The 22,927-nt window shown below is 39.0% G+C and overlaps 1 protein-coding gene across 3 annotated transcripts in view; it reads right to left on the reverse strand.

The window, feature by feature from the left end:
* Window positions 1-777: 777 nt before the first annotated feature.
* Window positions 778-22,927, reverse strand: part of ryk (receptor like tyrosine kinase) — a 127,218-nt gene continuing 105,068 nt past the window's right edge. For all 3 annotated transcript variants that reach the window (XM_041264075.1, XM_041264073.1, XM_041264074.1), the window contains 6 exons: window positions 15,945-16,014; window positions 14,538-14,670; window positions 11,093-11,202; window positions 9,953-10,112; window positions 3,336-3,472; window positions 778-1,736 (listed from right to left, as the gene is read on the reverse strand). In XM_041264075.1, coding sequence (XP_041120009.1) covers window positions 1,625-1,736; window positions 3,336-3,472; window positions 9,953-10,112; window positions 11,093-11,202; window positions 14,538-14,670; window positions 15,945-16,014 — 722 coding nt within the window. In that variant the 3' untranslated portion in view covers window positions 778-1,624. The remainder of the gene's footprint in view (window positions 1,737-3,335; window positions 3,473-9,952; window positions 10,113-11,092; window positions 11,203-14,537; window positions 14,671-15,944; window positions 16,015-22,927) is intronic.

Here is a 22,927-nt window from a genome sequence, read left to right on the forward strand (position 1 = left end):
ATGATGCATTTTTTAAAGATGGGCTCGACCACAGTTTCATGTCACATTGATGATTACAGCTGGCCATGGCTGTCCCAGAAAGACAGGACCTACACTGATGTGCAAGTCTTAGACGTTGCATTTTTCTACTCTGATGCATTATGAGCATCAATAATTTACTCAAAGCCTCCACTATTATAACAACCTTGACTTGTATAAAGAAGGAAAACCATTGAGTGAAATAGCTCGCATCACTCGATTTTCAAAATGTGGTATCTGAAGCATAATCACCAAGTACAGAGAAACATCATCTGTAATTGACAAACCCAGGACTGGAAGACCCAAAAAGCTGTCTGACAAGGATGAGCAATTCCTGAAGATAGTATCGTTAAGGAATAGAAAGACAAGCGATGAATTGACAACAGAACTGGCAGAAGACACAGGTGGTGGTGTCCATCAAATCAACAGGACACTTGAAATCAGGACTTAAGGGATATGTTGCAGTAAGAATACCTCTTAAGAAATGGGAACAAGACAAAGGCTAAAATATGCACAAGAACACACAAATTGGACTACGGAACAATGGTCAAAGGTACTTTGGACTGTTGACGGACGGACAATGACACCTGTGCCTTCTGCCAGTTCTGTTGTCAATTCATCGCTTGTCTTTATATTCCTTAAGGATACTATCTTCAGGCATTGCTCAATCATGTTAGACAGCTTTTTGGGTCTTCCAGTCCTGGGTTTGTCAATTACGGATGATGTTTCTCTGTACTTGCTGATTATGTGGAGGCTTTGAGTAAATTGTTGATGCCATTAATACATCAGAGTGGAAAAATGCAACATGTCTAAGACTTTTGCACAGCAGTGTGTATGGTGCTGGAACTGGGGCATGTGTTGCCCTCTGCCTTTGCCCCGTATCAGCACCCTCCATCAGAGTACTGGCATGTTTTAAGTGGCACACCTTTCTGTTTTGGATGCTCTGAAATACAGAGACCCAGGGCTCCTGTAATAATGAGCTTCATTCATAACTGGGGTTGGGCTGCAAGTACACAAATCAGGATCCATGTCATGGGCCAAGCACCCATTCTTTAAAACAGGACTGTGACAATAGGCCGTCTGCTGAGCTGCTGGAGAATCCGATTCATGGTAGAAACCAGGCACTAGTTATAGTCAGAATACAGGGCACCCGGCACTGCTGCTGTCAGAATACAGACATTTCAGCAGTGTGTCATTTTATCAACAACAAAAATTCAGACCAAAACAAAATCACAATAAAAATGTAATTACAGGTTAAAAGGCTTCTAAAACATTTATAGTAGCAACATTGTGCTTCTGTAGAAAGTGTGTGTCATATGTACTGTGCAAAGTCATTAATTATCCTTTTGTCTGCAATGTGTACACAATTCTTATTTTTTTAAAACCCTAGCACAAGAGTACTTATTCCCATTTGGGATTTTGCACAGGTGACCATCTTATCTATAAAAAAGAAATATCCTCAAGACATTTTACAAAACAAAGTGATGTTGCAGAGCCTTTTTCTTTCTTTTCAAAAGCACTATTCATTGGAAGATGAACTCTCCCCATTGGTGTTCCTGGTTGTGGTTTAGCTTTGAGGGATTTTTGTGAAGCTAGGGCCTCGATTTCAGACATAGGCCCCCAAAGCTGCATGGAACTCTGTCAGGCACTGCACAAGCTGTTGGAATTTAGGCCTCTCCTCTGGATCCAGGGCCCAACAGCATGCCATCACTGCAAACCTGAACACACAGGGAGAGAGACAAGCTAGTTAGCTCCAAAAACCCTGTACAATGAATAGAGGCTCTCTTTAAATCAGTCTTAGTTCTGACAACAAAACAATAACTACTACATAATTCTTAGAAGCACTACTGCACTGAAAAGCACTGGCACCCTTGGAAACAAAAACAATACTGCATTTTTTTTCTTCTAAATTTTTTTCAAAACAGCCTAGGATTTTAAAGGTACTACCAGCAATATATTAACAGAAGAGTTGTGTGCTTGACAGCTGTATCCTACTTAACATTTTACTGCTTATCATTAGGGGTGTGCAGATGCTCGTAATTGCCTTTAAGAAGTATTAAAAAAATAGTCTGGTATTACAAAAAAACATTAATTAATGTGTTGATTTCAAAAACTGTCCTTCTCTCACCCTTACAACAGAGTACCAATCAATGGCAATTAACCTCTGCATTGAGTGTTTTAACCCTTTCCTGTCCGACATCAAAAAGACATCAAGCACAGGTCTAACACTGACATAAACAAACAAGATAGCTGCTTCCGCATCCAGCACTCAAAGAATAACACAGACATTTGCCAAGCTTTTAGGGATGTTATAGTAATAAAATAATGACTTGGATCGTACTATTGAGGAGTTTGGTGATGAAACGAGTGATCAGGAGAGGATTTATCAGTATGCACGACTATGAATAGATATGTGATAAATAAAGCAAACAAGGGGTGGGGCGGGGCTAGAGATGCAATACTGAGTATCCTGTTTAAAGTTGTTTTACTTTGAATAAAATTAATTTTAAACAGCGCGTGTGAAAATAAATTGGACCTGACGCGCCTGACGTTTTTACTGCCGTCAGTTATGGCCTTGGTACAGCAGTACAGCTTTTCTGTTTTAAAATCATATTAATGAATGGATTTAATCCCTGCTGACAAATACTTCTTAAAGGCAGTTATGAGTGTGAGTATCAGAACCCCCTACTTAAAATAGCATGCAATAACAACGACAATTTTATTATTATTATTATTATTATTATTATTATTATTATTATTATTATTATTATTATTATATTAATTATTATTATATATTAGCATATTGTATATTATTAGTATAGTATATTAGTATATTATTAAATTAGTATATTATTATATTAGTATATTATTATATACAACTCAACCATGAAGACTGACAGACCGTTTAGAATTTTCTACAGTAGTATGCTATTTCCTGAATCCCCAGCAGCTGCACTTCAGAGAAGTCAGAAACCAGCAGGAGTCATGTTACAGTAAAAGAAAGATAAACAGAAAAGACGTTGCCCGAAAGCAATATTTGCAGCCTGTTAGTTTCTAATGGTTTGTGTTGCATCAGCTTGGTACTGTCACTCGAGGGCATTCACAGCCTGATGCTTGACACTCCACTTCTATGTGCAACATTGCACCTGCACACAAACTTGAAATGGCATGTTCTTGTACTGATAAGTTTAAAATGATGTAAGTATTTCAGGTTCCCAGAAGTATGCTTTTTCACAGCAGCTATGGGCCAGTAAAAGATTACACTTATTGACAGGACACATGTAAGGTCCGATTGATACACAAGTGCCAGTACTCACAGCTCATCGGGGCAGTTGATTGGCTGTGCTATTCTGTAGCCATCCTTAAGATAGGCAGCCATCTCAAAGGGGTCGATGTCAACGTATGGAGTCTGTCCCAGAGTCATCAACTCCCACAGCGTCACTCCAAATGCCCACTAGAGAACCAACACACACAGAGTCAATGACAAGCACCTACCACAGTGGTCCATGTGGGGATGGAGAGAAACATTACAGACCTGGTGCGTCAGTGTTAGTGACTTACACACAGTCAATGACTGTGATACAGCACATGGACAGGGGTTCGTGGAGAGAGACAGCTATCAGTAGCACGATAAACTAGATCACAATGACTTCCACTCAAGTTCATACAGCCCCAGTTTCTTATAAACTCAAAATGTTTCTTTGTAATTGGCCATACCGGGGAAATGGAACCCTAGGTGGGAAAAATAAAAAGTAAGAACTAATATGCAGAATAAAATCAAGGGAATATCCTCATGTCACACCACAGTATTGTCAGTAAGTGCATGCACTTCAAAATATGCAGACATTCTCAGTGGCTTTTCCTTACCAAGGTATTGCACCCAAGCTACATAACCATCCTGTACAATGTACTTGCTAGATAGACATTATTTTTGTATCACTACACTTAATAGTACTGGTACAATTCTTTCTTAATATTTGGGTATATTTCCCACACTGTATGCCGATTCAGGGATCATACACACTGCTTGTTTCTTTTCCCAACCCTACATATTTCCCACTCTCTCGAATGGTTTACATTTCCCACTCTCTCAAATGGTTTACATTTCCCACTCTCTCAAATGGTTTACATTTCCCACTCTCTCAAATGGTTTAAGACAGAGTACAACAAAGGAAAAGAGGATTTATTGACAATTTTTTGGTAAAGTTTCCAAACACTAAAGGCGCCACTTCGCACCCTGTGAACAAAGCTCCCAGGAGAAGCCTCAATACAAGGACTTGTCTGAAATCATTCAGCTATTTTGTTTAACACGATTAAATGGTGTGCAGCCCTGACAGAAAGTAGCTGATAAGGGGATGAAAGAATCCCTGTGCTTATGGGGCCATGAGAACTGCACAAGTACTTGACTTCCTCCCCTCGCAAACAGAGACTGGAATGCAATGCGGAGAGCAGAAGTCCCCAGTACGCCAAGATCTTGCAAAACAGACTTCTCATAGATTGCTCAATATTATGTTGAGGCTAGAACGTGACTCAAAACCTCAGTCTCCATGTAGACATATTGCATTACCATGTTCCAGACATTAGGAACATGTTTTAACATCAGAAACCTATTTCCTAATACTGTACTGAACTACGAAAAAAAGGGAACAATAAAAATAAAAACAAGGTTTGCAATGCTATGGACAGCGCTGAAAGCACAATGTGCACTCCAGGTGTTGCACCTGGATCATTTCACAATTTATTTCAGCACACAGTAAGTGGTTGTTGCCAACTCTGCCATGCAACGGTACCCTACTTCTCTGACATCGACACTCTTGGCAGATCCAGCTTGAATCTGCTAGTAATTTTTCTTAAATGGATTTTACAGCATTTAATTTAGTGGAAAACAGGTATGCAATGCACAATTGAGCCTGTTACACCAGCCGTAATGGAAAAAGAAGATGACCAGCAAGTACGCAGAACAAAGTCGTTTTCGAGGTAAACCCCAATATCTTGTAATACTGTTCCTTCCTCCTTGTGACACAATACCACTGCAAAGCAAGACAAATGCAGGAGCACACTGAGAATAATCAAGAGCAGTCCTAATACCCTGACCCAGTCTGGGGGACTATTCCATTACAAAACAGCTGAATGGCACTAAAATTAAATCTAAGCCATTTATTACTTAGTGGCTCCTATTTTTTTTATTTCGCTCTGCAAAGTGAATTGACTAGTTTATTTTGGTATTGCCCAAAAGTCAAGGCATCCTGACAATTGAAATTAAATAAGAGCACAGAATCACAACCACTGTAATAAAATGCAGGAAAGGGCACCGTGAACTAGGTGTAAGTGCAAAACAAGCAGAAATCTCTTGCCATTCTCCCTGTGTTAGTAGGATCAAATCAGAAATCCTATTCTTCGTACAATGTGTCAGGTTTGAATAGGAACTGAGTGTGCAAACCAATATTGTGAAACACCTTCTTGTACTGCGGTTCAGTGTCACGATTTCTATACATTTTGAAGCTTGTTATTGCTGAAACAATGATGCAAACAGCTGCTCCACTCACACCCTCCCTCAAGCTTCTGTGACACAACATGTCAGGACTCAGCAAGACAAGACTTCAAGAGATGGCTTGTGCTCATGTAATGCTGTCCTTCCTCTGTGCCATACAATCAGCTCTGGGGGGAGTGGGGGGTTGCATTGCGAGCAGCACAGCGTTGCAGGAAAGGACAGTCATGACATCATAGTGTGGGGTACAGAGAAGGTGCAAATGAGCTGCAGGAAAGACTCCAGCCTTTGTGTTGATTTTACTATACTGCAGTGTCTGAATAAAGAGGGTAAAGTGTAAAAATATGTTTTCCAATTATCTTCCATGCAGTTCCATCCAACTCAGAAAAGCGGTTCTCAAGATATACCCTTCAGTAGCGCAACCATTCAGGAGGTCAGGATTTAATTTGGGAGTCCAATACAAATCACTAACAACTGAAGATTAAGAACAAAGTGCATTTGTTGTCAAAATAAGACTCTGTGAGAACTTTATATCCAATTAAGAAGCAACTTCAGAGATAAATAACCACTACAGGTGAGTACAACCGACAAGCAGATTCCAATGGACTGTGCTTTGCGGCTCAACTGCTGCTTGAGATCTGAAAGCTGAAAGCATGCTGTGCATTACTAGCTTAATAGAGATCACAGAGAAACACCTCTGCAGCGCATGTTGTGTTCTTATCTTAAGTCAAACAAAATTCAGTAAGAAAAGCTAGCACTGCTTTATGGTTTGAGCAAATGACTACAAACATGCCAGGTCAGTGCCAAGAGGGGAAAACAGTGGAAACGCTGCACAGAAAAGTGGAGCATGTTATTCATTTTTATAAACTACTACAATCTACTATAAATATAGCACTACATTGGCCAGTGTTAAATCAACTCTGCAGGAGTCCAATCTAACACTTTTCCAGTGTGCATACGGCTCCACACTCCACAGTGTAAAAGTTACACTTTTGAAAAAGTAAAAAAACCCAAAAACAAACAAAACACTTTCATAGTCAGTCGTAGCGTGGGAAAATAAAGAAAGCTTTAAACACGTTTCCATATATATATATAAAATCAGGGCTCGCAAAATCGTTCCGGGACAACCAAAAAAATCTGTCGGATTAAGTGTTTTTTTTGGGCTGCTTGCCCTGCTTTCTCAATCGAGATTCCGTTTACACATCATCCCGGTAAAACACGTTTAAAAAGATCAAAGGTTTTCATTGGTAATGCTGGAGTGATTTCCGGGGTGACACATTGTTTGTAACCAAATCCCGTGAGGATTGCCATGTGTAACACCCCTGACCTATACTTTGAAGGCTATGATTTTTTTTTAAATGACGTTACAGACTGTACTGTGTTCAATGAACAGGATATAGTCAGAATACTGGATGCAGCAAGCCACAAATTGGGTACTGTACTTGTAATTCTACTTTTATAAACAATCTCATTGCTATCTATTATTATTATTAGTGCTAGTAGTGACAAATACTGTAATAATAAACTAAATCAAAGAATAAAACATTGCTAAAAATATTATTATTAATAGTTTAGCGAATGCCTTTATCCAATGTGACTTCCTTAACTTGCTCCAGCAGCTTATATTGTTCATTTTGGATTGTCCTTTTAGCGAACAAAAGGCTTTGGACCCAAACAGGGTTCTTATAGCGAGGGTGTACTGTATTTGGTATTTGACTTACAAGCTTAATACCCGACACTTGCACATTTTAATATACAATGCGTGCACATTTCATTTTTGTTATTTTTCACCTCCCCCAGTGTTCAACATTTAACAGAGGGTATAAAGAAGATTGGAGCAGAATCCATTATCATCCCTTACAAAAAAGTAATATACTGCAAGTATACTTGTGCCAAAATTGTCTGGTTTTAGTACACTATTGGTACCATTATATTATCTTAGTTATCTTATACTTGCAGTATACAACTTTGTATATTCTTTTTGTAAAAAATTTAACGCAGTTCTCAAATATTGGACATTTCTTAGATTAGAAAACCAGGAGCGACTTCAGCACCCCTGTATTGTAAAATTAACTACGTAAGTGTTTGGAAATAACACTGGAAGAGTGATAGTAACACTACTGTAGTGACAATTTAACTCATGAGTGCACAACTGTACTCTCAGTATATAAACTATGTACACTTAACAAGTGTAAACTAATATCTTTATAATTTGTCAAATATTTACTAAAACCTCTGTTAACTAAAATATTGCAGCAAGCAAGGGAGTGATCGGGGAGACACACACCATGGCTCAGATACAACATGGGTTATTTAAGCCGCCAACACCAAGCCAGCACCATCCGAACACTGAAATGCACACACAGCCCTTTTCCCACCCCATTGCACTACCCGCCTCTCAAGGTGACATTAACATAGTACATAAAACAACACAGGACGGTTTCAACAGTTACAGGGTATGGCAATAGGGCACTTACAATAATTTCAACTTACAACATTTAACAACAATAACAACGGTATTTCCCACTCCCTTCTAATTAATATAATTAGGTGGCAATGGCGAGTCAGTCCAGCTATGCCCATTACAATATATTAGCCTACCTTGAACTCCTCCAGCACGGACAGAAGAGGCGCCATTACAGAAACCGCTGACAAGAATCCCAGATGTGGATATTATTACTCTGGATTAGTGTGCTTTATTTTACACTGTGAAACACAGCCATACCATGGAAACAGAACACTTGTTACAATGGATCAAGTCATCAGCATCAAGCTAGCAAATGCAACATTATTTTATACTCCCAAGGAACGTGTATTAGGATTCACAATCATCATCCACTACAACAGGGATTGCCAAAAATGTGATGTTGGTATCTGTCTGACAAATTCTACATTTCCAAGGAATCGCCCAATAACAATAGTGTTTATTAATATTGATTTTCAGTTTTACTCAGACTAACTCAGTACCTAAAGGATCATCACACTGTATGGTGCAGTGGTCATGCTGTAAAACACAGAAGTGTTGGGCCACAGGGAGATACTATAATTATCTCCATCTTTGAAAATGTCACTAAATCTTGCTCAAAGTGGCCATGTAGGACACAAATGCTTCCAGTTTGTGGGATGGTCAACCCTTTGTTGTCCTATGTTGGACCAGGTCCGATATTACAATTTTCCCTTTCCAGTTTAATGTTGGACCCTGTCTGACATCAAAAAGACGTAAAGCACAGGTCTCTAGTTGTTTTTTCTCCGGAAAAAGCCTAGAAAACCTTTCAATGGCCAAGTGAGACCGACAGGAGTCGAATGAAGCCGAAAAAAAAGGGCCTATCTGATAGCCCCATGCACCACAGAGATAACACGGACATTAACAAAGGAGAGAGCTGCTTCTGCATCCAGCACACACAGAATATCAGACATTTGCAGAGCTTTTTGACATGTTATAGTAATACAATAATGACTTGGATCATATTATTGAGGAGTTTGGTGATACAATGAGTGATCAGGAGAGGATTTATCAGTATGCACGTCTATAAAGAAGTATGTGAAAAATAAACGAACAAGGGGTGGGGCTTGGCTGGAGATGCAGTACTGAGTGTCCTTCTGCAATTCAGTGCCTGTTTTACTCTTTAAAAAAAAAAAAAAAAAAAAAAAAACCTGTTTTACTCCAAAACTTAAATTTAAACAGTGCAGGTAAAATTAACTGGACCTGTCGCGCCTGACCAGCACTGAATAAATGGACTGCTAAGGGTTAAAGTGTCTCTATGAAAGCTGTGAGGGTTTGAAAACTTGATATAACAGGGCAAGTGTCCAGTTTAGCAGGGGACCACACCTTGGAGCACAATCAGGAGACCCAAACCTTATCATTGCTGATAAAATATATTCAATAGCTTGTTATCAGGGACATGTACTATTCTACCAGTTTGGCTGTTCTTGATTCTCAAACATACAGTGAAAGAGCTGCATGCTCAAACTCGCCCTACTGGAGGAAATGTTTTAGGAATAGCCATTAAGCATGCTCTTCATAAAAGAGGCCCTGTCCTTACCAAAACTGCTTATATCCTCCATTGGTCTGGTTACCTGATTAATATATAATAATATATATATATAAGTATATATAATAATAATAATAATAATAATAATAATAATAATAATAATAATAATAATAATAATAATGTGCATGGTGGTTTATAGAACCCTGGCAATAAGACACCAGTGATTTATGAGATATAAGGCTATGACATGTGTGGCAGTAGCTTGATTTATTTGTGCTCGGAACAGAATCAATTAATTTCCACTGTCAAAACACACCAGTTGAGCAAGCCCAGATGTTTTCACACGTTGCAGAAAGTCAAGAACTTGCTCTCTCTCTACTGTAAAGGCGATGAAGAGTGCATCTGATACTAGAGATGTGGAAGGGGGTGGTGCAATTGAGGGGCAGAGGCTCACCACATCGCTGGCGCTGGAGAAGTCATTGTTGACCAGGCTCTCCAGAGCCATCCAACGGACAGGCCGGTTCTCATTGTCCCCCAGGCAGTGGTAGTCCATGGGGAAGAGGTCCCGCGCCAGGGCATTGTCAGTGATCTTCACCTGCATGCCATCATCAATGCTGAGAGAGAGAGAGAAAAGGGAGTTATAAAGGTTAAATGAAATAAATACAACTGCTTTGAAATGATCCTCCATGACCCCAAGATCATAACATTTTAGTTGTAAAACTATATTTAAAAGTATTAAGCCCAGAAGTGAAAGGAGCTTTTCTTTTCTGGAGCTTGTAAAGCAATAAGATGTTGTATTCACTGGCCGCGTGAGGGGTTTCAGGAAAGAATGGAGTAATTAAGAAACTCACTTCAGGCACACACAAGCACAAGAATCTCTACTTCCCTGAGAGACCTGTCAGTTTTACTATCAATTTACAGTAAAGCCTTTTTATTTCAGGGTGCATTTTAATCTTTAAGGTATTTGCACATCTCTATATAATTATATACTGTCACAGGGTTCTTCTCTCCGTGCTGTAATGACCAGATTACCAAAAAAAAAAAAATAGCCCCTCCCTCAGTTAATCTATCAAAAGGCACATATCCAATTACCTACATACCCACACAACAATACATAAAGAAGATCAATAAACAATACAAATCAACAAATACACAACAGTTATGTGTATATACCGGTATATAGAAATGGTCATTTTATAATATGCAAGGAGTCTAGAGCCCTGCATTACCTTGTCGGTGTTGCTGAACAGTACTACATGTACTATTTCAGTACAGGATTTGGTTTTAGAATGCTTAATACACACATCTCTTTGCAATAGTACCTACACACAGTGCCATCAGAGTTGCAGGCTGTTGAGACTGGTCTTGCAATAAATGTTACACCAGTCCTGGTCGTAACCATTTCAGATGTTGCGGCTAAATGAGCAAATACCTCACCCCAGGCACGCTACACTTGCAGCTGTTGCATACATTTGGGGTAGCACTGCACTTTTTGCTCATTAAAATAGTTTGCATGAGTCTGAAGATATGTCAGAGATACTAAGATATGTACAATGTGTTTTAGATGCGACAGGTCCCCAGCTAGCACACTTACACGCAGTTCCTGGCAGCCAGGTCTTTGTGAATCACCTCCCGTCTCGCCAGGTAGCTCATCCCGCAGGTGATCTGAATGGCCATGTGCACCAAGTCCTGCTGGGAAACTGCCTGCAACGAAAAGCAAGAAGAGAAACAAACAAAAACTGGGTAAGACTGCATGAAAAGAGACTGCTATATACACAATCTGTCGAGGTTGTACTTCTTACTGTACAAATGTGTGAAGGACTTTTCACTTCATTTCTGCATAAATTATTCTTTTACAGTGCAGTCTATGAAAAATAATCTTTGGTATCTTGAACACGCCATCCTTGTGCTTGGCATCTAAGACGGTACCTTATTTTGTAAAGCAGATATTGGGATTCATGATTTTTGACTCAAGAGCCAGAGCACTTCACTTCTGGAGCTACGGGGAAGGCTGCATTTTAAAGCATTATGTAGTGATGAGAGAGTATAAATCTAACCAACCTACTGGCATTTTAGACAGCAATGAAGTATCAGCAAGCCTGTGAACATCTCCAGAGGGAGGACCGTTTGTTTTGGCTCTGTCAGTGTTTAATTTGGATCGAGTTAAACCAAAGAATTTCAATACTAAGAATTTTACTATCCAGGCTAATATGACATCTGCACAGCACGCAAGTCTGCCCAGATTTCATCCATAAAGGTGCTCATGGACTTCAAGACAAAACAGTCATTAGCACACACGTGGTCATCTAGGAACAATGTTAAGAGGCAGTGAATAAAATCAGTTGAAATCCAGAACCTTCAATAATGAACTGCCAGAAATCCAGAAACAGATCAGCAGTGATTTACTCTAGATCCTTCAGTCCATTATTCTTTGTTTGTCACTTACAGTATTCGTTATTTCATGCAATTCCACAAATTCTTTATCATTTGGAAGTTATTTAGTTTTTGTTCTGCATACAATGCTCTATACACGTTTTTCACTTATACTACTTTCACAGACAGCATTGCTTGTCTTCATTTCCTGATTGAAATCCACATCTTTGCCATCAGCCTGCCTGATCAGGTAAGCAGCTCAGCCCTCAATGCAGCAGCAATCAACGGGAAGCTGCTGCTTTATGATTTAAGAGGTGAGATTGCTTTACTACGGTACCTACACACAGTGCATCAGTACGGATTAAGATGCTGCATATACCAGCTAGATAAGTACAGATAGGTATGTTGGTCATTTGGCAGAGATTAAGGTGAACTAAGCACAGAAAGGTGGTTTAGGTGCTTGCACGTTCATACATCAAGCACTGGATTACATGTTATACTGCTGCCCTGGGGGATCGGCCTGTAATGACTGCATCATGGCTGGTCTTGGGAAGCTGTAGGGGAAGGAGCAGGTTCCCAGTCCATTAAGCCTTCTGGTATAAATCATTTTCTCTAATCCCATTCCATCTTACTTGGACTGGTCGTTCAGCTCTGTGCCCATGCCATTTCATACAAACAGGTCCTTTGAAAAACGTTTCCTCTCTGGTTGAATAGAAACAATTGAACAGGATACAGTATGGACCTGTTTGAAGCACTTGTGAAGATGACGCACCCATGTTTTGTTCTCAGTCACTTCTCAGTTCCTTGAAGGTCACAGCGGAGGGCCGTAAACATGTCAAAAGCTTCATGTGTGCATTCCCGTGAACAGTGAGCCACAGGCAATAGGATTGTTTCGGACGGTGACTGGGACGAGCACAGTATGGTCCCCAAAGGAAGGGTCGCCACGCTTTGTTTCTCCAAACCTCTGTTGAGTGTCTACAAATAAACCACTGCTGCAGTCTTGTTTTTGTTTCAGAAAGACTTGTGATCAATTTAACTCTCAAGATTATAACCTTTTAAAGTAATAATTATCATTCAGAGGCAGCCACAGTCAAACACTGAGATGAGATGGAACACTACAACTGCTTTGCCGATGGCTCTGTTAAAATAAGCAACAATTACATTCTCCGTCATTAGAGTGGCTATGCCTGAATCTATATAAAACCGTCCTAAAGTATAACTGTATCCTCTTGTTTCTGCTTCATTCACAGACAGGAAGAAAGTGAATATTAGATACAGATTTTTAATCCTGGACAATCAGTTCATATGAAATTAATGTGTTTCTATGGATAGGTCATGGCCTGTGGAGTGTTCTGAAGCAAGTCCAAAGCAAAATGTTCAGACAGGACTAAAACAATTGCATGGTATAAAACTAGGAAGAAGCTACTCGGCAAGAACAAGAACTAAACCAATTATTTTCCCTAATATAACCATTACAACTGTTTCTGTCCTCCTAGAACGTTCCTTTGCACATGCTATGAAACAGAGCCAATAGCTCTTTACACGCACTATGCAAGCCTGAAGAGAGTGAGGTATGAGTAGCATTGATTTATGGCTCCTTGTGATTGCAACAACACAAAGCATATTTCACCAGTTTCAGTAAAAGCTGAACATAGGCCATTAAGGTAGCTGACCTGGAAATGCAAGAAGTGCTGATTGAGGATTTCAAATCAGCATAAACTACATGCTTCATCTTGTGATCGTGAATATTTGAGGTTCCTAAACTGTCAGGAAGGAACTTGCAACCTGTTGTTAAAAATTATGTAGTTTAAGATTTAAGAACAATGTAAGAATTCGACCAAGTTCAGTGAAGTGTGCTCATTTGATTACCTTATACTTAATTTAGGACACACGGTTTTGTGAAAGGAAAACATATCTGAATTTTAACCCTTTGCAGTCCCACATTACACAGGTGTCTAGTCGTTTTTTCTCTGGAAAAAGCTGAGAAAACCTTTCAATGGTCGAGTGAGACCGATAAGAGCAATACACATAGTCCCTGCACCCAGAGATAACATGGACATAAACAAACAAGACAGCTGCTTCTGCATCCAGAGCTCAAATAATATCATGGACATTTGCCAAGCTTTTTGAGATGTTAGTACTGGTAAAAAAAATAATAACTTGGAGGAGTTTGGTGATAAAACGAGTGATCAGGAGATGATTTACCAATACGCCCTACTATGAAGAGGTATGTGATAAATACAGCGAACAAGGGGTGGGGCGGGGCTAGAGGTGCAGTACTGAGTGTCCTGTTGATATGCAGTGCCTTTGAAACCTGTTTTACTGAATAAAATTACTTTTAAAACAGCGCATGTAAAATAAACAGCATGTGTAAAATAAATTGGACCTGACGCACCTGACATGCACTGAATAAATAGACTGCAAAGAGTTAAACTACAAGTGAGAGTTTTGTGAATCTAAGGGGAAGGGAACATCAGATGGGTTGTAAAAAGGAAGTAAAGCTGATATGTTGACATGATAAAGGTTAAAACAAGGTTGCAGTGAAAAGGTACATTTCCACTGGAAACCCAGAACTATTGGAGCGAATAACAGAATCCAGCTGTGTACCAACTACTGTATTCACTTCATCCAAAAATGCCTGTGACTTTCTTCCACCCCTATTGTACCTGTGGGTTGTTAGCTTCAGCCAGCTTGCACTGCCGTAGGAACAGCTTGAGGTTGCCCCAGTTCATATAGGGCAGCAGGACCATGGGCTTCTCCCCCTCCTCTGTGCACACGTGGCTGATGGGTAGCAGGTTCCTGTGGGCGCCACGAACACAGCAGGGGGTATCAAAACACTTGCTTTATCAAAGGTCTTTAAAATCTAGTATAAAAACCTCCTAATGCAGGCAGGTCCTACCCCCATGAGGTACCATAGTGAGGCTGAGCTACAACACAGGGAATAAGGCATCAGGTAACAGTGGTATTAACTTTTGGTATACATATACAAATCTGCCCGGGTCTAAAGAAAAAAGAAAATAATCCTCCTGACATTAGATCAGTAACAGAGGCAACTCAATCCTTACGACATGATCTACAAGTTCTTGGGTGTCATGTGTGTCATCAACCACGACTGATTGTGTAGCTTTTCCATGAAGTACTGTTAACACAAGCATGTATTAATCCTTTCCAGTACAGTCATCGAAAAGACGTAAAGCCAAATGAAACTGAATTAAAAAAACAAAAAAAACCAACGAGTGATCAGAAGAGGATTTATCAGTATAGACATCTATACAGAGTATGTGGGAAGTGCAGTACTGATGTCGCTTAGCACTGCAATGTCCTTTAAACCATTTTAATCAGCAAAAAATATTTTAAAAACAGCAAGTGCAAAATAAACAGCGCGTGTGAAAATACATTGGACCTGATGTGCCTGACAGGCGCTGAATAAATGGACCTCAAATGTTTAATGATTACATCATAGTCCTAGAGGAGATTAATGGGGACTCAACGATAAGACAAGTCATTCAAGATGCCTGTGGGTTAAAGGGGAACACATGCCAATTAACCTCTGCCCTTCTGAACTTTTATAATACTGTTGTCAGTAATTGCAGAACGGGAAGCTATCTGTGTTTGCAGCTTTTGTGGGTTCTGGCCTACATCACCCTTCTTTTTCCAGGAACTTGTCTCGCGTTACACTACAGTAGCTACGTGTTCTGTTTAGCGTGTACCAGAAAGACACACACATTTTAGTTAAGTAAAAAAAAAAAAAAAAAAAAAAAAAAAAAAAAAAAAAAAAAAAAGGAAAGCAACCAGACCAAATTTTATGTTTTTTTATTTGCTTTTGAAATTCAAGGGATCTAAATCCCTAAAAAATAAGCAAGTCTAATTATATTCTTTTTGTTTTATAAGGCAGTTGAGTACACACAGGCTTGCCACCTGAGTCAGTAGTTTACAGTTTACCTGGGTTGGCATGCCATCGCTACAGCTGCAAATGTAATCAGGTGAAGAAAACGAGATCAGCCCTGGGGGAAGGACATTTACAGTATAATGGGATTGGAAATACTCAGTGTCAGTATTCTGCAGTTACTTACCTATGATGTAGACCGCGGAGTTTACAGCTCTCTGTCAGCATCATAGTCACCTGTACCTCTGAGGCATGGTCTAAACCAGAGGAGAAAACAGACAAAAAACTGATTTTAATATACAAGCTCCACCATATAAAACATGCCTTTGCAAAGTGGATGCTTGTCAAGGAGTTGCAAGTGATCAACTAGATGAAAAGGTAGATCATTATGACAAATCCACTGCATGCACATGGCAACATTTAAATTTATTTAAAAACATTTAAATAACGTTCAGACACAAACATGTCTTCGTTTATCCCTGGACACTGGGGAAAAACAGGCAAAAGATCAATACAAATCAAAACAGTATATTCTGTTTAAAAAATGTAATCTAAAAAATGCGACTTGAACACTATATGTACAGCTAAACTTGTTCTATCACTGTCAGTAATGACAGATGACTTCACCACCACTCTTTATGCAGTGGTACTGCCTGGACTTTAAAACTGGGACTTCATAAATTCAGCCAATCCAAACAATAAATACATACATAACAGCTAATTAGGCCAAGTTCTTACCTTCCAAATGAGCCGTTAACAGGCACTTCAGTACTTGTAGAACTGAAGAAATTATGTTTGAAGTGGTGAGTATGTCAGTGAAACTGCACTGAACAGTGGCGACAAGTGTAAAAAAAAAACCCAAAAAACAACCGCTAATGTTTTAAACAGGCATTTTTTCCTGGATTTAATGTCATTTCATGTAGATTTAATAAACAAAAGTCCAGATTTAGCCAAATACATAAATGTTAACAAACACATTCTTAAAATGGAGTGTAAGCGCAGCTCTGTAACATACAATGCCAAATCAAAGGCGTCAGTGGGAGAGGGCTTGCACGTTAAAGAGCTATGCACACCAGACGCGAGCTTGCGAATCAAAACTAATTGCAACTATTCATTTAAATGGAGTAATGCTCAATGCAAGCGGAGCAAGCGGCATGAATGAAGCGAGCAAATATAGAAATACATTTGTATTTTGCTACACGCTGTTCGCGTTGCAATGGACCAATCAGAAATAAGGTCAAAAGGTAGTGGGGGGGGGGGGGGGGGGGGGGGGGGGGGGAATCGACAATGAGAGAATTTAATTATTAAAGTTGAAAAATAAAGTTCTTTATGATGCCAGTGTCTGTCGTTTTAAAGACAATAAAAAGAAAGGGCTTAAAAGGGCTTAAAAGGCATGTCATATGCAGACAGGCTAAAAGAATTGAGTCTGTTCAGTCTTGAACAAAGAAGACTACGCAGCGACCTAATTCAAGCATTCAAAATTCTAAAAGGTATTGACAGTGTCGACCCAAGGGACTTTTTCAGCCTGAAAAAAGAAACAAGGACCAGGGGTCACAAATGGAATTTAGACAAAGGGGCATTCAGAACAGAAAATAGGAGGCACTTTTTTACACAGAGAATTGTGAGGGTCTGGAATCAACTCCCCAGTAATAATGTTGAAGCTGACACCCTGGGATCCTTCAAGAAGCTGCTTGATGAGATTTTGGGATCAATAAGCTACTAACAACCAAACGAGCAAGATGGGCCGAATGGCCTCCTCTCGTTTGTAAACTTTCTTATGTTCTTAAAGATGCCACATGTCAAGAAATAGCAAAAGAATTGGAAATTGATGGTATGTCTAACTCTCTTTATTTCACCTTTATTTTAGTCAGTGACGGGGAGATCCACACACTGGTTTCATATTTCTGCAAGATGATGCTTTGTTTTAATAATGTTAAATGTTCACTTGGTGAAAAAAAAAAAAAAAAAAAAAAAAAAAAAAAATTCTAGACTGATTTTAAATGTTGAATTTGTGAAACGTGTATATATTTAGCTAAATCTGGACTACTTTGTTGAAAAAACATCTGATTTACATGAAAATCGGAAAAACAACTGTTAAAATATAAAGTTAAGGTAAACTTTGCGCAACACTGCCCTAAGGGTTAGTCTACTATGGTCTTAGTGAGTCACTGGGATGTACTGACAGAAGCTACCATGCTATTGATGCACAAAATGTTCAAAATTCAGACAATGTGTTGCTCTGCCAGGGGTCAAAGCACAAAAAAGCAATTAAAAAAGGCGTCTGCACTTATCAGAAAGTAGTTTAAAAAACATTTCCCTTTTTTATTCAGAGAACAGTACCCCTCTTAGTGCCAAGGAAAAAAGAATGGTATTGACTGCAAACAAGTTCATAAAGCAATAATCTGTTATCTCACCATGCAGCTTTAGCATCCGTCTTGTGTTTTGATAATCAATATTGTTTCCTCTTTCCATTACTTTGTGGAACAGAAGAGGAAGCAAATAATTTGTCGTGCATCATAAAACGTACAGTAATGCAAGCACAGTATCCGGCAGCACTGTTTCCTTATCACAGGCATTCCCTGCCATTGCAAACTCAACAATGACCGTTAACCCTGTGAGAATCAGGGCAACGTACTCACTAATCCAGACAGACATCCTCACCACACTGCACACACACATTAGAGACATCCCTGCCACACTGCACACACATATTAGAGACATCCCTGCCACGCTGTTCACACACATTAGAGACATCCCCGCCACGCTGCACACACACATTAGAGACATCCCCGCCACATTGCACACACACATTAGAGACATCCCTGCCACACTGCACACACACATTAGACAGACAGACATCATCACCACGCTGCACACACACATTAGAGACATCAGACAGATATCACCACGCTGTACACACACACACATTAGAGACAACCCTGCCACGCTGTACACACACACATTAGAGACATTCCTGCCACACTGCACACACACATTAGAGACATCAGACAGACATCCCCGCCACGCTGCACACACACACACGAGACATCCCTGCCATGCTGCGCACACACATTAGAGACATCCCTGCCACACTGTACACACACATTAGAGACATCAGACAGACATCACCACGCTGTACACACACACATTAAAGACATCACCACGCTGCACACACACATTAGACATCCCCGCCACGCTGTACACACACACTAGAGGCATACATAACAAGTAGAAATCAAATCACCATGCGAAAAACGCAAGTTTGATATACTAAGTAACAGACACAATGCCTCCATATACCCCCAGATTCTCATTCATTTGTACTAATTAAAAAAAAAAAAGAATCCTCAGTTGAATAAGTGGATGTATACACGCAAAAATAGAAATGTGATATTCAGCTTGACATACAGACTCCATTTGCCCCCACAGTCAGTGCCAGCAATAACTTGTACTAAATAATGTCTTTATCAAGTTTAATAGGATAAGTTGTAGAGCATATTAAAATGCAAATACATGTATGACACACAGACACTCTTAAAAACCTATGATAGTAAGAAAGTTACTACACTTGAAAGAGCAGTGGTGAAAAGAAGGAAACCTAATAACAACAACATGCTATACCAGAAACTGACTCATTAATGTAGATTAGGAATAGCAGAGGACCTAATAATGATCCCTGTGGTGCCTATGTTACCACTGGTTACCTCCATTCTGAGGTTTCACCTCCAATCAGTACTTTCTACATGATAACTACTCCCTAATCCATGTACATGCATTTCCTTGAATCCCTACAGCATTCAGTTTGATAATTAATCTTTTATGCAGGAAAATAAAATCTGGAAATCTAAATCTAAATCAACCATGTCATATGCTTTGCAATTATCCATTATTGATGTTGCATCCTCAAAAAAATCAAGCAGGTTAGTCAGACACTATCTTCCTTTCCTAAAACCATGTTGACTGTCTCCCAGGTAATTTTCCATTTTGTTTCCTTTTTTGGATAGTACTACATTTGCTATTCATTCCCCTGTGTCAAGAGACGGTTGCATGATCTTGGTTAGCGGTTTGTAAATAACTTCTTTAATTTCTTTGAGTACTATTGGGAGGATCTCATCCGGCCCAGGGGATTTGTTTATTTTAAGAGCTCCTAGTCCCTTTAATACTTCTGCCTCAGTTATGCTCAAGTTATTTAAAACTGGATAGGAACAGGTTGACATGTGGGGCATGTTGTCTGTATCCTCCTTTTAAAAACTTGTGAAAAGTAATCATTTAATATATTTGCCTTTTTTTCTTTTTTCTTCATCTATGATTTTGCTACTTGTATCTCTTAGACATTTAACCACCTCTTTGAATGTTCTCTTGCTGTTGTAATACTGGAAAAACATTTTGGAATTGGTTTTAGCCCCCTTAGCAATGTTAATTTCTATCTCTCTCGGCCTTTCTAACTTCCTTTTTGACTAGCGTTTGTAGTTTTGAGTACTCTTTCTGTACTGAGTTTTGAGTACTCTTTGTTTTTGGTCTCAAACGCTCTGTAAAGTGCCTTTTTTTGCAGAATTTTTTTATTTTAAAATTGATGTATTAAACCATTTGGGCACTTCTGTTTTTGATTTAGATTCGTCTACTTTTGGGATGTAATTGTTTTGCGTCTCTAGTACTACGTTTTTAAAAAAACAGCCATCCTTTTTCTGTGTATGTTTTCTCTATTTTACTCCACTCTACTTCTGTTAGTCTCTGTTTCACACCTTCATATTTGCTTTTCTAAAATTTTAAACCTTAGCTTTAGTCATTACTTTTTGGGTTTTAAAAATCACTTCAAATGAGACCATGTTGTGGTCTGAGTTTGCCAGTGGTTCTCTGAACTGTTTTAGTTATTCTGTCGTTATTTGAAAAGACTAAATCAAGGCATGCCTCCCCTTTAGTCTGTGCCTTGACTATTTGCTTTAGGAAGCAGTCATTTGTCATTTCCCCCATTTCAATTTCGTCCATCGTGCTACCCACCGGGTTTTCCCATTTTATATTGGGGAAGTTGAAAACCCCCATTAGTATGGCTTCTCCTTTGCTGCATGCATTTCTAATGTCATTGTATAACAGATTATTTTGCTCGGCGTCTGAATCTGGCGGTCTATAGCATGCTCCTATTATTATGCCCTTTGAATTTTTGTCCTTTATTCTGACCCATATTTATTTGTCATTGTTTTCTTTGTCCAGGTTTAACCCCTGGGCTTCAAGACTGTTTCTTATGTAGAGAGCTACTCCTCCACCTCTTCTGTCCTGCCGGTCTTTCCTATACAGTGTATACCCACAAATATTATATTCGTCTCCATCACTCTGAGATAACCAAGTTTCTGTAACACCTATCACATCATAGTTACTTCTTGGTGCAGTAGCTTTAAGTTCTAACATTTTGTTTCTGATACTTCTAGCATTTGGATAAATACATTTAATGGCTGTCTTACCTGAGTCATTGTTTTGATGTGGTCTCCCTTCTGTTTTTTGTTGCTTTCTCCCCTCTTCCTTTCTAGTTTATTTAGAACAAATTTTTCCTCATTTTTTAATTTGATCAATTTATGTATGCATTACTTTATTTTACAATTACCATTATATAAATGTTGTTTTATTTTCCCTGTTAATTATTTTAAATACTAGTTCTCATGTAATGCTTTATAATGTCTTGCACAAATTTTTCACAACCTTTTGAATTCCTGTTCTATTAACTATGCCCGGAATCCGGAACGCGTGCATTGGTCTAATCCTTGTGAAACATATCTGGTGGATAATTTAAGATTTAATTTGCAAGAAATGTTTACGCAGACTTTAATGCAGAAGGTTGCTGAACTTTAAAAACAAATCGAAATACTGAGAAGCATGAATAAAAATGAGCATGTGAACAGGATGGCTGCAGGGGTGATGTCAGACCAGAAACAGACACCACACAACAAGGGATGGCAGGGCAAAACTGAGCTAGGGCGCTCACAGTTTTAATAAAAAAAAAATAAAAGATTTAAACAGAAAAAAACTCAAACAAAAAGGCATGTTGGCCAAACAAACAAAAACAGTATCAGGCAGTACCGCTGGTTGCGAAACCAGAATATACAATTATTGTTTTTAAATTAAATGACCTCCTAACTTGTTCTCCACTCTCGAACACCCTTCCTCGAACAAGCAACGCTTCCAGCTTTTATACATGACAGAGGGATTAACTAGTCAGTTGGTTAAATAATCAGCAGCTGATCAGTCACGCATCCTCACAAGGTTTTTACAAACAATAACAAAGAATAAATCAAAAGATAAAAACTTATTGCCGTCATATATACATAAATCATAATACAAATAAAACAAAGAAAACAGCGCACAAATATCCATAGGGGAGTGGGCTCCTAGCCACAGTTTACTGGTAACAGTTTTAATCAAATCAATAACACTTGGTTAGTTTTGGATTTTGAAGGTGATGCTGCAAATGATTTCTATTTTAACCTTAGGAATGTGCTGCTCCAAGCGACATTTCAGTTGCAGCAAACAGCGGAAGTGTTTGTGTAGAGGGACTCAATAATACGGTTTGTTGACTGATTTTAATAGTAAAGATACCTTAAAACAAAGCTGTTACCTGCCTCCCTGGAGCAAAAGTCAAGGATATTGAATCCCGAGTACACAGTTATGAAATGACTGTAAAAAAAGAGCAGGGAGTCATTGTGCATGTTGGTATAAATGACAAAGAATAGAAAATCTGAGTCACTGAAAGAGAATTTTAAACGAACAAGGAAGTTGTGAAAGTGTTAGGATGCAGAATTAATTTGTCAGGTGTATTACCTGCTATTGGTAGAGGGGATAACATGTACAGTAGAATTAGAGCTATAAATACTTTGCTGACTGACTGATGTGTGCAAGAAGGGTTGGGATTCATAAATAACTGGGACTGCTTTTGGGGAAGAACTAAATACTACAACAAAGACGGACTGTACCTAAATAGGTCAGGGGCAAGAAGGTTAGCTGCAAATACTGAAAACCATTTAGCAAATTATTTAAAAGTAGTAACTGGGGAAGAGAGTGGATCTAAAGAAGTGTTTAAAATAGAGGTTAAAGTATCTTGCTACTCCCATTACATTATTTAGTGATCACAGAGGATCAGTAAGACAGTAATCTTCTTTATATCCCTATTAGCTCTATTCAATC

Source organism: Polyodon spathula, chromosome 11 (assembly GCF_017654505.1).
Source record: "Polyodon spathula isolate WHYD16114869_AA chromosome 11, ASM1765450v1, whole genome shotgun sequence".
NCBI classification, from domain to species: domain Eukaryota; kingdom Metazoa; phylum Chordata; class Actinopteri; order Acipenseriformes; family Polyodontidae; genus Polyodon; species Polyodon spathula.